This window comes from Psammomys obesus, unplaced genomic scaffold (assembly GCF_907164565.1).
Source record: "Psammomys obesus unplaced genomic scaffold, mPsaObe1.curated_primary_1811, whole genome shotgun sequence".
NCBI lineage: Eukaryota > Metazoa > Chordata > Mammalia > Rodentia > Muridae > Psammomys > Psammomys obesus.
In genome coordinates this window covers 226,341-239,330 of record NW_026587215.1, presented here as the reverse complement: position 1 = coordinate 239,330, position 12,990 = coordinate 226,341, and the positions used below count along the sequence as shown (strand labels likewise).

At 50.8% G+C, this 12,990-nt stretch overlaps 1 protein-coding gene across 1 annotated transcript; it reads left to right on the top strand.

Moving 5' to 3' along the window:
- Positions 1 to 100: 100 nt before the first annotated feature.
- Positions 101 to 11,768, top strand: Eif3d (eukaryotic translation initiation factor 3 subunit D). The gene is made up of 15 exons (XM_055603120.1): positions 101 to 235; positions 2,160 to 2,292; positions 2,542 to 2,587; positions 3,356 to 3,492; positions 4,004 to 4,089; positions 4,582 to 4,654; positions 5,347 to 5,459; positions 6,040 to 6,172; positions 6,853 to 7,000; positions 7,578 to 7,708; positions 8,687 to 8,772; positions 8,888 to 9,017; positions 10,588 to 10,730; positions 10,883 to 11,166; positions 11,644 to 11,768. Exons 2-15 carry the CDS (start codon positions 2,170 to 2,172, stop codon positions 11,655 to 11,657), a joined length of 1,647 nt encoding a protein of 548 aa, XP_055459095.1. The 5' UTR covers positions 101 to 235; positions 2,160 to 2,169; the 3' UTR covers positions 11,658 to 11,768.
- The last annotated feature ends 1,222 nt before the right edge of the window (positions 11,769 to 12,990 follow it).

Below are 12,990 nucleotides of genomic sequence, written 5' to 3'. Positions count from 1 at the left end.
ATTTAGCCAAAGCTGTGACACACTTCCGGTTGCGCCTTCACTTTACGGCTTGACGTTTTTCCGCTGACTAAGAAGGAAGTGGTAGAATCATTTACGACAGCGCTGATCGCGGTTTACGGCGCCGGGCTCTGCGCGCGCATCTTCCCTCCTGGTTTGGTTCCTCCCGGTATCGAGGCTATCGTAGTCCCTTCCTCGGGCCATCTGTCGCCATCCGGGCCCGTGGAAACTGTTACAGGTGAGCGGCTAGTTTCGTAGGGACCTGCGGACCCCGCGAGCCAGGCTGGGCTAGGGCGGGCTTCGGGGACCTCCCGGAAGAGCCTTTACGTCCTCTCCTGTCGTCGCTGCCCCTCCGCTGGGCGGGGCGGGAACCTGCATCGGGTGGTCCCAGGCTGGACGGACACTGTGAGTGCAGGGCACTGGAACCGGTGTGTGGACCTCTTCCGATTCTCCGCCCAGGGCCGTCGGGAGCCAAGTATCCTCCTCTGGGGGATACTCCTCTGCTCTGAAACGGAGTTCATGGCTCCTGCCCGTAGTGTGCACAGTGATCTACACTGTATCGTGACCAACACTGCTGTCGCATCGTTTTAGTTCTCCCCCTACGAGTAACTTTCTAGTTCACATGTGCAGAAGCCAAAGGACCAAACCCTGCCCATCCAGGAAGATGATTCATGTCAAGCCTTGAGCCATCTTGAACTTGTGACACCTCAGATTTACAGTTGCTTTTGAGGCAACTTGTTGGGTATGGCTTAAATCCCCAGGTTACAGGCTGCCACCTAACTACAGTATAGCCAAGAGAAACCCGGGCTTAAATAGACAACCTTGGAAACTGTTCCGAAGTGATTTGCAGATGGACTGCTTGAGTTAGCAGAGCTAACTTTGTGTCTCAAAGATGGGGTGTTGAGAGAGCAATGGTGTTAAGCTGTCCTGCCGGCACAGTGCCCCCACATGCTGGAGGCTCTTACTTCATGTGAGCTGGGGGTTGAGGCTCCCAGGTTTATCCCTTGTTGCTGTCATCTTCAGCCTCCCTGGGGCAGAGCAAGGAGCAGGGGTTAACTGAGCTCTCAACCTGTGTTCCTGCAGTTGCTCTCTAGCCTTCAGGGTCCTCTGGAACTTTTCAGAGGGTGTCTTGTAGGTCAGTACGTGGTTTTGTTTTTTGCTGTTTTGTTATGTGTTTTGATGGGAAGTGTCCAGCAAGCACCTGGATTAGTTTTTACCATTCTATAATGAGCTGTAGTGTTATACAGACTATGATTCAAAGCCATACTACCTGTGTGAAAGTAATCATCCAGCATTGCAACTTGTGTTTCACTGTCCCTTTATATTTTTCCCCGGAAAATGGAGCAGAACTGGCCTCTGCCCCACGGGATTGTCAGAAGGGCTTAAGGGGTCCGTGTGCTGTAACAGTGTCCTGGTGCTTGTGTTTATGAAGTTTGACACTTGGCTGCTTTTGCAACCTTTACTCATTGAGCCATCTCACTGGCTTTTGTCCTGCCACTTTTGCTCTGAAGTTTGTAGTGACCCTGGTCACCAATGGTGCTTTCACCTTTTTTAAGATTTTGTTGTTGAGTGTGTGCGTGACGTGAATGCCAGCATGTGCATGCCATGGTACTCAGCCAGAGATCAGAGGGCCATGTTTGGGAGTCGATTCTCTCCTTCCACTTTACCTGCTGCCCTATCTCACCAGCCCAAGGCTCTTTAGAGTACTCCAGGCCGGTGTCTTACTAAGTAGTAATTGTGTTGCATGTTAACTGAGAAGACAATGGTCCTATGATACAGACTGATCTTTACTTTAGAGACTAAGGCTTAGAGAAGTCTGGTGTTGAGTGTTTTGGTAAGGTGTTCTGAGGGAACTCACCACAGTTTTAACATTTTCATAAATATGTTATGCTGTGAAAGAAAAGATGTGACACCCCAACAGGTAAGGCATGGTTTTTATTTCAAAGATACTCGCTAAGAAATGAACGTATCCTAGAATTAGTGAGACATAGGAATATGTCACTGGTATCAGAAATGTTGAGTTTTAACTGTTCTTAGAGCAGTTTACAAGAAAACCCTGTCGGTGGTATTCCAAGCTTAGGGCTTTGCTTTGTGTGCAGCTCCAGTGTTTGGGACTTAACAGCCCTCCTTCAAAAAGCTGTTCACACTGCTTGTTTTTTAAGGTTTTAGAAGATGGCGAAGTTCATGACACCTGTGATCCAGGACAACCCCTCGGGCTGGGGTCCCTGTGCCGTTCCTGAGCAGTTTCGGGATATGCCCTACCAGCCATTCAGCAAAGGAGATAGGCTGGGGAAGGTATGGGGTCCCTTCAGCTGGGGCAGCTACTCCACAGCTCCCCTTTTTCTTTTTAACTCTTCATGTGGGAATACCAGCTGCGGAAGGCCCTGACCTCCAGAGTAAGTCAGAGGCGGGATAGCCATGTACAGAGCATGATGCTGGTGCCTTTTTCACTCAGTTTTCCTCCCTCCGGCTCTGGGGTTTCTGGGTCAGCAGAAGCCTATTCACCTGACCTGTTCTCTTCCTTGTCTTCATTACACCTAACAGGTTGCAGACTGGACGGGGGCCACGTACCAGGACAAGAGGTATACAAGTAAGTCTGACTCAGTGGGCTGTCCACATCTGGGCCGTGGGAAGGTTGTTACTTCTTTCAGTAAGTGCCACAGGAAAGCATCTCAGAGAGGAAAAGAAAGGCTCATGGTAGCAATAATTATTGGGAATATATTCTGGAATGTGTGTACTAACCATGGTTTTGGAAGTAGTCCCAGAAGTTAAACTGTTAATTATTGTCGAGGTGACATCCAGAGACTTCTAAAAATACGTTGAGTGTGCTGCCATTTGCATTCTATTGCTTGGGACTTCCTGAAGCCATCAATTAATGAGGTTTTGGGCCCTGGTTAAGGTTCTGGTAAGGGAAAACACTCTTCTTGGTGACAGTTAGACAGTTGGAGCGGCTGGCTAGAACACTAAGTTAAGGTGAACGAGGTCAGAAAGAAAGTCTGTCATGATCGATGGCCATGCCCGTGACTCTGGGTGGCAGGAATGGTGGGAGCCCTCAGACTCCTACATGACCAGGCAGAGGTGAAGTGAGCTAGCTTGAGATTCTTGGGCTCTCTGTAAATTCTTTAGACCCAAGCTCTTAAACCATAAATGTGCGTGTGAATCACCTGGGATCGAGTTTAAATACAGGTTCCCGTCCATCAGGTCTGGGCAGGGGTAGTGAGAGTCTGCACATCTCCCAAGCCTCTGGCCGGTGCTGCACGTCCCAGAACCACACTTCAGAGAGCAAGGCTCAAGCCCATTGAGCATGATGAGCAGACTGTAGGCAACACTTAGCACACACTGTCACCTTTGCCTGCAGACAAGTACTCCTCTCAGTTTGGTGGGGGAAGTCAGTATGCATATTTCCATGAGGAGGATGAGACCAGTTTCCAGCTGGTGGACACGGCGAGGACACAGAAGACTGCCTACCAGCGGAACCGGATGAGATTCGCACAGGTGGGCCCTGGGCCCCTGGGAGCTCTTACTGTGGAAATGTCGGCTGCCCTGCAACCATTTTGAGACAGGAAAGGCTTGCGAGCTTTTGGCCAATCCCAAGTGGCAGTTCAGTGACCAGTTGTACCAGAATAACTTTCAGTGGGTCCAGGAATGTGTTGAAGAAGTTTAGGTATCTGTTCACGGTAGTTCAGACATCACACAGCTGTTCTGGGAACCCAATGTCTTGTTTAATTGCCGCATGCAGCCTTTGTTAATTAGATGGTTTGGTTGGGTGCCTCCTGCTACATAAAGATGCAAATTTAGCAACTCCAGTAAAACTGATACACCCACATTAGTGGAAGTGATAATCCAAGCTAACACGAGGGCTTCTCCCCTTAACCCAAATACTGTAGGTGCTGTAGAGTAAAAGCACAGAGACAAGAAACTGGGGGCTTCACACCCTAAACTTGCTTTGAAGATATCATAAGCCATGTCTCCAAGGGGTTAACATGGGTCTCTTCCTACTTCCCAGCGGAACCTCCGCAGAGACAAAGATCGACGAAACATGGTGCAGTTCAACCTACAGACACTGCCTAAAAGTGCCAAGCAGAAAGAGAGGTGAGCATCCCTTCCTGCAAGGTCAAAGCTGTGTACCCAAATGGGCTGTATTCAGAATTCACAGAGCCAGAGCAGGGTTGGCTGTCTTTCACTTTTGCAAAAGAAACCAAAACCTAAGCTATTGCTGTCCAAGACTGGGTCATGACAGACAGGCAAGCGGGGACCAAGTCAGACATTTATGCTGTAAAGCCATAGCTAGAAGTGAAGTGGCTCTGTGGCCTCTGTAGATTCTTGGTGCCTGGTTCCCAACAGCACTGTTTATCTACTCTGAGCACAGCAGCCACCCCAGCCTAGCCGTGGCTGCATGACAGTAATTGTGGGCTCACTGCACCCCTGTGGTTGGTACCGGGTGGGGGTGGTGTGCCTTTGCTCGCCTCGCCAGCATGCTCTTCATCTAAGCCCCCATTTTCTGTCCTGGTAGCAGCCCGGAAGGACAGTGCAATTCAGCTAGAAGTCCCCACTGAAAGCACAGCATTCTGTCTGTCTTTTCAGAGAACGAATTCGCTTGCAGAAAAAATTCCAGAAGCAATTTGGAGTGAGGCAAAAATGGGACCAGAAGTCACAGGTAGTGTGTCCATACTGGATTCTGTTGGGAATGGGGCGAGTTTGTTTCTTTTACCCTCAGAGATAGGAGTCAGGTATGCAGTTGTGTGGTCTCTCAGTGACTGCAGGCAGCCTAGACCACCTACGTCCCTCGTAGAAAGAAACCTTGTGCCCATACCCACGTCCGGCACACCCCAGTCCTAGCCAGTGCTGCTCTTTGCTATCTCTGAATTTCTCTGATGCAGTTCACATGTGACTAAATGCAGAACCCATCAGCATAAACCCTGCAGATATGGAGAGCTGACTCTACTTACTACTTTTTGCGAAGTAGTATGTCTTTTTATGGATTGCCACATGCCTTCCACCATTCGCCTTTCCACTTCGGCACTGTTAGGAATGATGCTGCCATCCTTGAGGGAGCTCTGAAGATAGCAGACATGAGCAAAAGCAAGAGTTCGGGCTAAGAGTATAGCCCAGCAGTGAAGTGGCTGTGTGGCATGCTCAGAAACTTGGTTCGGTCCCCAGCGCTGTGAGGCGGGGGGAATGATGTGTAAATTGTGGAGGTTACACTGTGGTGGGTTTGGTGCTTGTTGTGTTCGAAGTATGTAGAACAACCAAGACCATAATAGTTGAGTAAAAGCCCTTCCTGTGTTGCCCTGTCTCTTGCTTTTTTTGCATAGGATATCAGTATCTTTCCCTGTGTTTCTTCTGCAGAAGCCCCGAGACTCTTCAGTTGAAGTTCGCAGTGACTGGGAGGTGAAGGAGGAGATGGACTTCCCTCAGCTGATGAAGATGCGCTACTTGGAAGTGTCAGAGCCTCAAGACATGTGAGTGGCTTCTTCACTGCTGCCCACACACACAGGCATGTGCACCAGCCAGGGATCCATGTCTCCGTGAGTCCTAATACATCTTTCTTCCCACTCTGGGTATCTGCACAGGCACACAATAGGTCAGTCAATTTGGGCAGGAGAGATATGACAGACATTCACCAGAGGACAGGGACATGGAGCTAAGTCAGTGGGAGCCAGAGCGTCAGCCCAGGCGTCCACACCTGGCTGCCTCTGTAATGGGCTCAGTTTCCCAGGGAAGGTTAGCTGGGTAGGGTGTGTTTCCCTATGTTCTACAGAGGAGCATTGGGAGCTAGGAAGGCAGGAGACCGAGCTGACATTGCAGAATTGTCTCATTTTCAGGGAGATCAGTTCCATCTCTTTCATGTATACTGGACTACTGGGTCTTTTCAGACAGGCTCTCCTGTGTAGCTGAGACTTAAACTTGCCATCCTCCTGCCTCTGCCTCCCTAATGGTGGGGTTGCAGGTGCGCACCACTGTGCGAGGTGTGTAAGACTTCTGGTTCCATGGCATAAAAGAAGTGGGGAGGCTGTCTCTGAGTTTCCTCTCTTCCCTCAGTGAGTGTTGTGGCGCACTGGAGTACTACGACAAAGCCTTCGACCGCATCACCACGAGGAGTGAGAAGCCTCTGCGGAGCATCAAGCGCATCTTCCACACGGTCACCACCACGGACGACCCTGTCATCCGGAAGGTGTGCGCCCTTTGCCCACTTTTAGGAATGTTGCTGAGGCTCCAGAAAGGACAGGACATGAGAAATGCAGGTGTCCCTCAGTATGCACAAGAGGTTGATTCAGGACCCTCCCCTGGATACCAAAACCCACGGATGCTCCATTACCAATAATGTGACTAGTCAGCCCTGGTAACCCTTCTGCACTGCTCACAACACCTCAGACTGGACACTGCTACATAAACAGTTGTTACATTGTTGTTTGGGGAACCTGGCAAAGAGTGGGAGCAGTGCTGATTGGGCACATTTTCCCCCTACACATTTGGTGGATTGACTGGTGAGAAGCCCAGACGCAGAGCTTCCTGTGTATGCACATGAGAACCTTAGGTAAGGGTCTCCTGGGTCAGACTTAGAATTTGCTGGAAGTGGAGGCTTGTTCCTGGGTACGCTGAAATGTGCTGAGCAGGGGCGTGCTCAGATCCCAGCCCTGCCAGGCTGACTGACTTAGCTGCACTAGAACCTTAGCATCCTCTCCTGCAAAGGCAGAGGGGTAGCTTGGCTGGAAACTAGTGTGCTTCCACCACAACCTGCCACAGTGACTGAGCAGCCTTGACAGTCGATTTGCTTCAGGTGACTAAGGGGGTCTTTTCCTTCCCAAGTGACCTCAGCATCTTCAGTTCACTCTGTCTCTCTCCCCCTTGCAGCTGGCAAAAACACAGGGCAATGTGTTTGCCACCGACGCCATCCTGGCCACACTGATGAGCTGCACCCGCTCTGTGTACTCCTGGGACATTGTCGTCCAGAGAGTGGGGTCTAAACTCTTCTTTGACAAGAGGGACAATTCCGACTTTGGTAAGCAGGTGGGGAGCAGCTCAAAGGCATGGGTGCTGCTGGTTCGGAATAATCCCTTAGTCCTAAGAATGGGTAGTGTATCGATCCTGCTCGTCCTCCTGGAGGCCAAAGGAAGAGACTCACACCACCACTGTGATTGTGCCGTTACTTGCATAGAACTTCCTGGCTGCTGCTTCTCGTTTATATACTATGAAGAAAAATGCATATGCATGTATTTTATGACACACACACATGTATATACACACCGTCAGTGAATCACAGAATGACAGCATGAAGACAGCAGTCTGATTATGTTTGAGTCTCAAGCCTCATTTGTTAAAATGCCAAAACAGACACATTCTCTTGAGGAATCCAGAAAGAATGAGAAGGAGCTTCTTTCTTTCTTACCGTGTGACTGGTGCAGTAGTTAGGTCTTGTGTGTTCAGCACCTTGTGGAGAGGCCTCTGTCAGCAGAAGGCAGTTCTTTGAAGATGGGCCCCTATGGTCTAGAGTCCCCGCATCTCCCCGTGCTGCTGTGCACACTGCCAGTGGCTTTGGCTGTGTAAGCAGGTAACCATCCATGCTTGGGTTTTTACAGACCTCCTGACTGTGAGTGAGACGGCCAACGAGCCTCCTCAAGATGAAGGCAACTCCTTCAACTCACCCCGCAACCTGGCCATGGAGGCCACCTACATCAACCACAACTTCTCCCAGCAGTGCCTGAGAATGGTGAGCACACAGGGGCATCTGGCACCGGCTTGCTGGGTTAGGTCACTGCTGCTGACCCCCTCTGCTGTGCTCTACGCTGTGGTATGAAGTTGGCTGGGCATGACCCCTCCAGGTAACAGGACCTAAGCCACAAACGGGTCTGTGTGTTCAGGCATATGTCCCCTCTGTAAAAGAACAATATTTACAATGCTGGTCTCACGTTGTCTATCTCACATAGCTGTGGAAATCCCTTTTCCTGCCTTGGGGCTTTGGCATTGAACAAATTGTGTACCTTTACTGTGATGGAGGAGGAACTATGAAGGGTGTTGTGCCCTTTTAATCTACTTTATATATACTTCTTAGGCTTCTGCCTCCCTTCTCCACCCCAGTCCCTTCCAGCCCTCCATCACCAGGTAGGAAAGAAAGAAAGTGGGGAGAAGGGGACTAGTTTTCCTTAGCTCTTTCCTGCTGTTCAGGGTCATCGAGTTCCTTGGGGCATGTCCAGTCCTCCTTTCAGAATATCTCCAACTTCTCATCAGCTGTATCAACAGCAACCAGGAGCAGCAGGGGGGAAGCACCAGCAGCCCTGTTCTTTCTTGGAGCCCCCTTTCTGTCTGGGCTCTGGCCTTTATTCCCTCTTAGAATCCTTAGAATTAAACTGTCTGCCAGCCCCTCTCAGGGCCCATGTGAGGCAAATAGTACCCTGCTCTGGGCAGTCTGGGTCAGTTCCAAATCCCACACCTGGGAGTAAAACAAAAGCATGTTTACATATCATGAAACAAAACTTCCACAACAGTTCCACAGTGCTAGGTTAGCACTCCGCCTGTGGTGAGGGAAGCAGGGAGTGGCCTGCTGGCTATTACTCAGTGGGATGTGTTGGTTTGCACAGTGAGCCCAGACCCTCAAGGACAAGGGACCTAGCCAGGGCTGTCGAAAACAGTGTTGGGTCTGCTGACTTGAAATCAACCCTATCTCCTGAAAGCTCTGTCGCTTCTGCAGGGGAGAGAAAGATACAATTTCCCCAACCCAAACCCGTTTGTGGAGGATGACATGGATAAGAATGAGATCGCCTCTGTTGCTTACCGGTATGTCAGCTCTGCTGGGGTATGACCAGACTGGGGCACAGACCCTGTCCAGTGCTCTGGGGGCTCCATCCAAAGCAACGGATCTTATAGTCAGTGAGTCTTGCTGTCCTTGTAGTTACCGCAGGTGGAAGCTTGGAGATGACATTGACCTTATCGTCCGCTGTGAACACGATGGCGTCATGACTGGAGCCAACGGGGAAGTGTCCTTCATCAACATCAAAACACTCAATGAGTGGGACTCAAGGGTGAGTCCTGCAGTGTGTGGTGGGGTTGGCTATAGAGTGGGTGCTCACAGAGCTGGGGGGCGGGGCAGGGATAGCTTGAGTCTCTTAATCCACTCAAGTCCCAGCTGACAGAGTAGAACAGTCTGAGTTGAGAAGGTTCTCACTTTCTGCATCTTCTGTCTCCCAGTACTTAGTCTGTTCATCTGGCCACCCATTGGCTCCTCTCTACACAGCTGACCTTGACCTCACCTCTTTGAAAGCCCAATCACTCTCTCTGACCTCTTTCTTTACTCAGCCTGCACCTCTTGAGCCCTTTATCCAGCACTGGCACTGCTGGCCTTAAAAGATCTGGACTGAAAACATGCACACATGCATGCAGAGTCTGCTTTCCATTGTCCACCAGTTCCCCAGGACAGTTAGATCAGGCATCAGTCCTCCTCCCTGGCTTTGTGTGTGGCACTCTATTGACGAGAAGGGAGGAGCTGCTGCCTCTGTACAGGATAAAGCATACTGGTGAGGACAACTCTGAAGCCCAGCCAGCCTGTGATTGGCCTGCCATCAAAGTGTGGCTTAGAGAACCATTGTCATCTGGAGCCAGTGGCCTTCTGTTCTGTGGCATCCATCTTTCCTCATGCTGGTACTGTTCTAAAATTGCGCATCCCTGCCCCACTCAAAAGTGGCGAAATCTGCCGTGCAGCTCATGTCCCTGAGTCCTTTATACCTCAGTGCTCTCTTGCCTTACAAGCACATGAAAAGAAACTTTATGGCTTCAAACAGCACCTACAACTGGGATTTGGTGGGCGAGTGTCCAGCACGTTGAGGTGTCATGGATGGCAATGATAGTGTCCCTAGAACTCAGTGTGTTCCAGAAGCAATTATCTTGGAAGCTTACCTGGGTGTTGCGGAAGTCAGATCCTTGCAGTGACACAGCTGAAGTCCCTTGCCAGTTTTCAAACACTCCTTTGCCCCAGGAGTCCTCACCCCTCTCCTGCCAATACTTCTCAGTTCCTGCTCACTGCAGTCCAGGAGCCCAGGCGGCTCCTATCCCACTCTGGTACTTTTTTGTTGTCTTTTTATTCCATTTGTGAGTCTGGAAAGGGACTTTCTCTACCTTGTGCCTGTCATTGGACGTCTGTCTTCTGTCTGACCTGTGTTCATTTTGTTTCTGCCTATGACTGTCCCCGGGATGATGTCAGGGCTCTTCGGTGTCACAGCACTCTCTAGGGGCTACTGCTCATTTTCCAGTTTTAAGGGAAACACAGAATCTGTCAGATAGTATTCGTGGAATGGTGGGGACCTCCCTGCCTGAAGACCTTAGACTGCCCTACTTCCCACGTCTGGAAGTCTATGCCTGTGAAGCATCAGGTGCTGGACCCGTGCCCCTCAGACTCCATCCTTCTCTTCATGTTCGCTGTGGCACAGCGTGAAGCCCAGTTCACCACACAGCGCCCTTGCCTGTTGGGGAATCATCAGTCTACCTCTGGCTCAGGCATACTCTTCACTTTCTGTGGCTCTCTGTCTTTCAGAGGAGGCCCTGGTGTCTTGTACGGGAGGTGTCACCCTCACCCAGTAACCAGCCTTCCTTCTGCAGCATTGTAATGGCGTTGACTGGCGTCAGAAGCTGGACTCTCAGCGTGGGGCTGTCATCGCCACTGAGCTGAAGAACAACAGCTACAAGTTGGCGCGGTGGACCTGCTGTGCTCTGCTGGCTGGATCTGAGTACTTGAAGCTCGGGTGAGACTCCTGCGAAGGTGCCGGGGCAAAAGCTGCTCACCCCCCTTTACTTTGGGAAAAGCAGGCCAGGCGTTACCACAGGACCAACACTGGACCCCAGGCATTGCCATCTCTCTACAGCCAGTGTCAGCACCCATCCTCCTCCCCCACAGGTATGTGTCCCGGTACCACGTAAAGGATTCCTCACGCCACGTCATCCTGGGCACCCAGCAGTTTAAGCCGAATGAGTTTGCCAGCCAGATCAACCTGAGCGTGGAGAATGCCTGGGGCATCCTGCGCTGTGTCATTGACATCTGCATGAAGCTGGACGAGGGCAAGTACCTCATCCTCAAGGACCCCAACAAGCAGGTCATCCGGGTCTACAGCCTGCCTGATGGCACCTTCAGCTCCGAGGAAGACGAAGAGGATGAGGAGGAGGAAGAGGAAGAAGAGGAAGGTGGGCAGAGTGGGCCTATGAAGCTTGGGGTAGTCTGAGGGCTGGTAAGGGAGACAGGCTAGTGCTGTGGTCACCTTGGCAGCACATTAAGAGCTCCTTGCACTTCATGTAGGGTGCCACTCTGGCTCACCAGAGGGCCCCAGGGAGAACACTGAGAGAAGGCCCTGATGCAGGCCTTTAATCACAGAGGCAGGTGGATCTCTGAGCTTGAGGACAGTCTGGTCTATACAAGAGAAACCTTGTCTCAAAAAACAAACAAACAAAAAAAAAATGCTAGAGAGATGGCTTAGCCATTAAGGCTAGGCTCACAACCTTAAATATGAGAAAGCCCTGGGCAGCTGTTGAAAGGAAAGCAAGCTCAGCCCTACAGGGGTCAGGAGGACTCAGCAAAGAGGAGGCCTCGTTGGTCCAGAGGGAAAGGCTACATCGATCGGGTCACACGGTGAGGCTCACTTCTCTTAATTGTTTTTCTTTCAGAGGAAGAGACTTAAATGAGTTGGGCTGGTGCCCACGTGGGTTCCATCCAGCTGTGCTTGGGCACCGTGTGTCTGGCTTCCTGCTCGCTGTGACAGATGGAATAAAGTTTAAGTTCTTTCAGTTTCTTCCTTTGTCCTGTGTTCCCATTGTGATCTTCAGCCCTGCTCTCAGCAGTCCCTGTGAGAGGGAGACCAGATCCAGCAGTGTTTGTAGCCTTCTGGCCGCTGTTCAGTGGTTGTGTCCCTGCTGGAGCACTGTGAAAACGGCATGTCCTTCGGAGGAGATTCCCCCACACGGAGATACCCCAGCCGTTCTCAGTCTGTGGGTTGTGGCCCTTTAGGGTTGGAGTGACCCTTTCACAGTGTCTCCCAAGACCATCAGAAAACACAAATATTCACATTTTGATTCACAACAGTAGCAAAATTACCAAGTATCAAAATTTTATGGTTGGGGGGTCACGACAACATGAACTGTATTAAAGGGTCTCGGGGTTAGGAAGGTTGAACCACTGCCTAGCATGACACAGCTTACTGTCTCTAAGAGCAGGGTGTGGTGGGGAGGTGGCCTTTCTTGAAGGTATCTTAAGAAGCGGCTGCTGGGTGGTGGTTCTAGTGATTTACAAGGTTGGCTTGGGCGGGAGAAGGCGTCTCAGGCCAGTCTTCACAAAGCAATGTGTCACAGAAGAACTGCACATGTGTAAAGGCTGTGTAGACTTCTCCATGAGTGCTGGTCTCCACGCTTCACTAATTGTCCCGCCTGGGTAATTGCCCCAAGCTTTCCATAAATGCCTCACCTGCCTCTTCAGAACTGGTATGTGGGTGGACGCAGAGCTATGTAGATAAAAGGGGCTCAGGGTTGGGATTGCCTTCCTAAAGCTGTGTAAACAATTGAACTTAAAGAAGCCAGCAAAGGATGCTGGCTTTTATTCTCTTGGGAAGATGAACAGAAAACTTGTGAGTTTCTGAAAGTCTCAGGCTTGCAGCAACCCTGGCTCTGGGTTTATAATGTAGGGTGCAAAGAAAAAGTGGTGTGACAAGTGTCTTGGAGGACTTCAGGAATGAGCCAGAATCCCGATCTCTGGCCAGACCCTTGGCCCAACCCTCTAGCAAGAAGCCCCCCGTGTCTCTGCCCGAAACCACATACTTCTCAGCCAGGCTTGGGGGTCCTGAGAAGCATTCCATTTCCATGACCAAGCCAGACCAACTTTCAGGTTCTAGTCCCCTCCCATGCCCACCCCAACTCTCCAAGGCGCCTGTGAAATGCTCTGCTGTATTTTTGGTGAGGAACCTTGTCTATCCAGGGTAGCTCCAGACTAAACCACTTGGGGGCTAAGGTCTCCACAGCCCA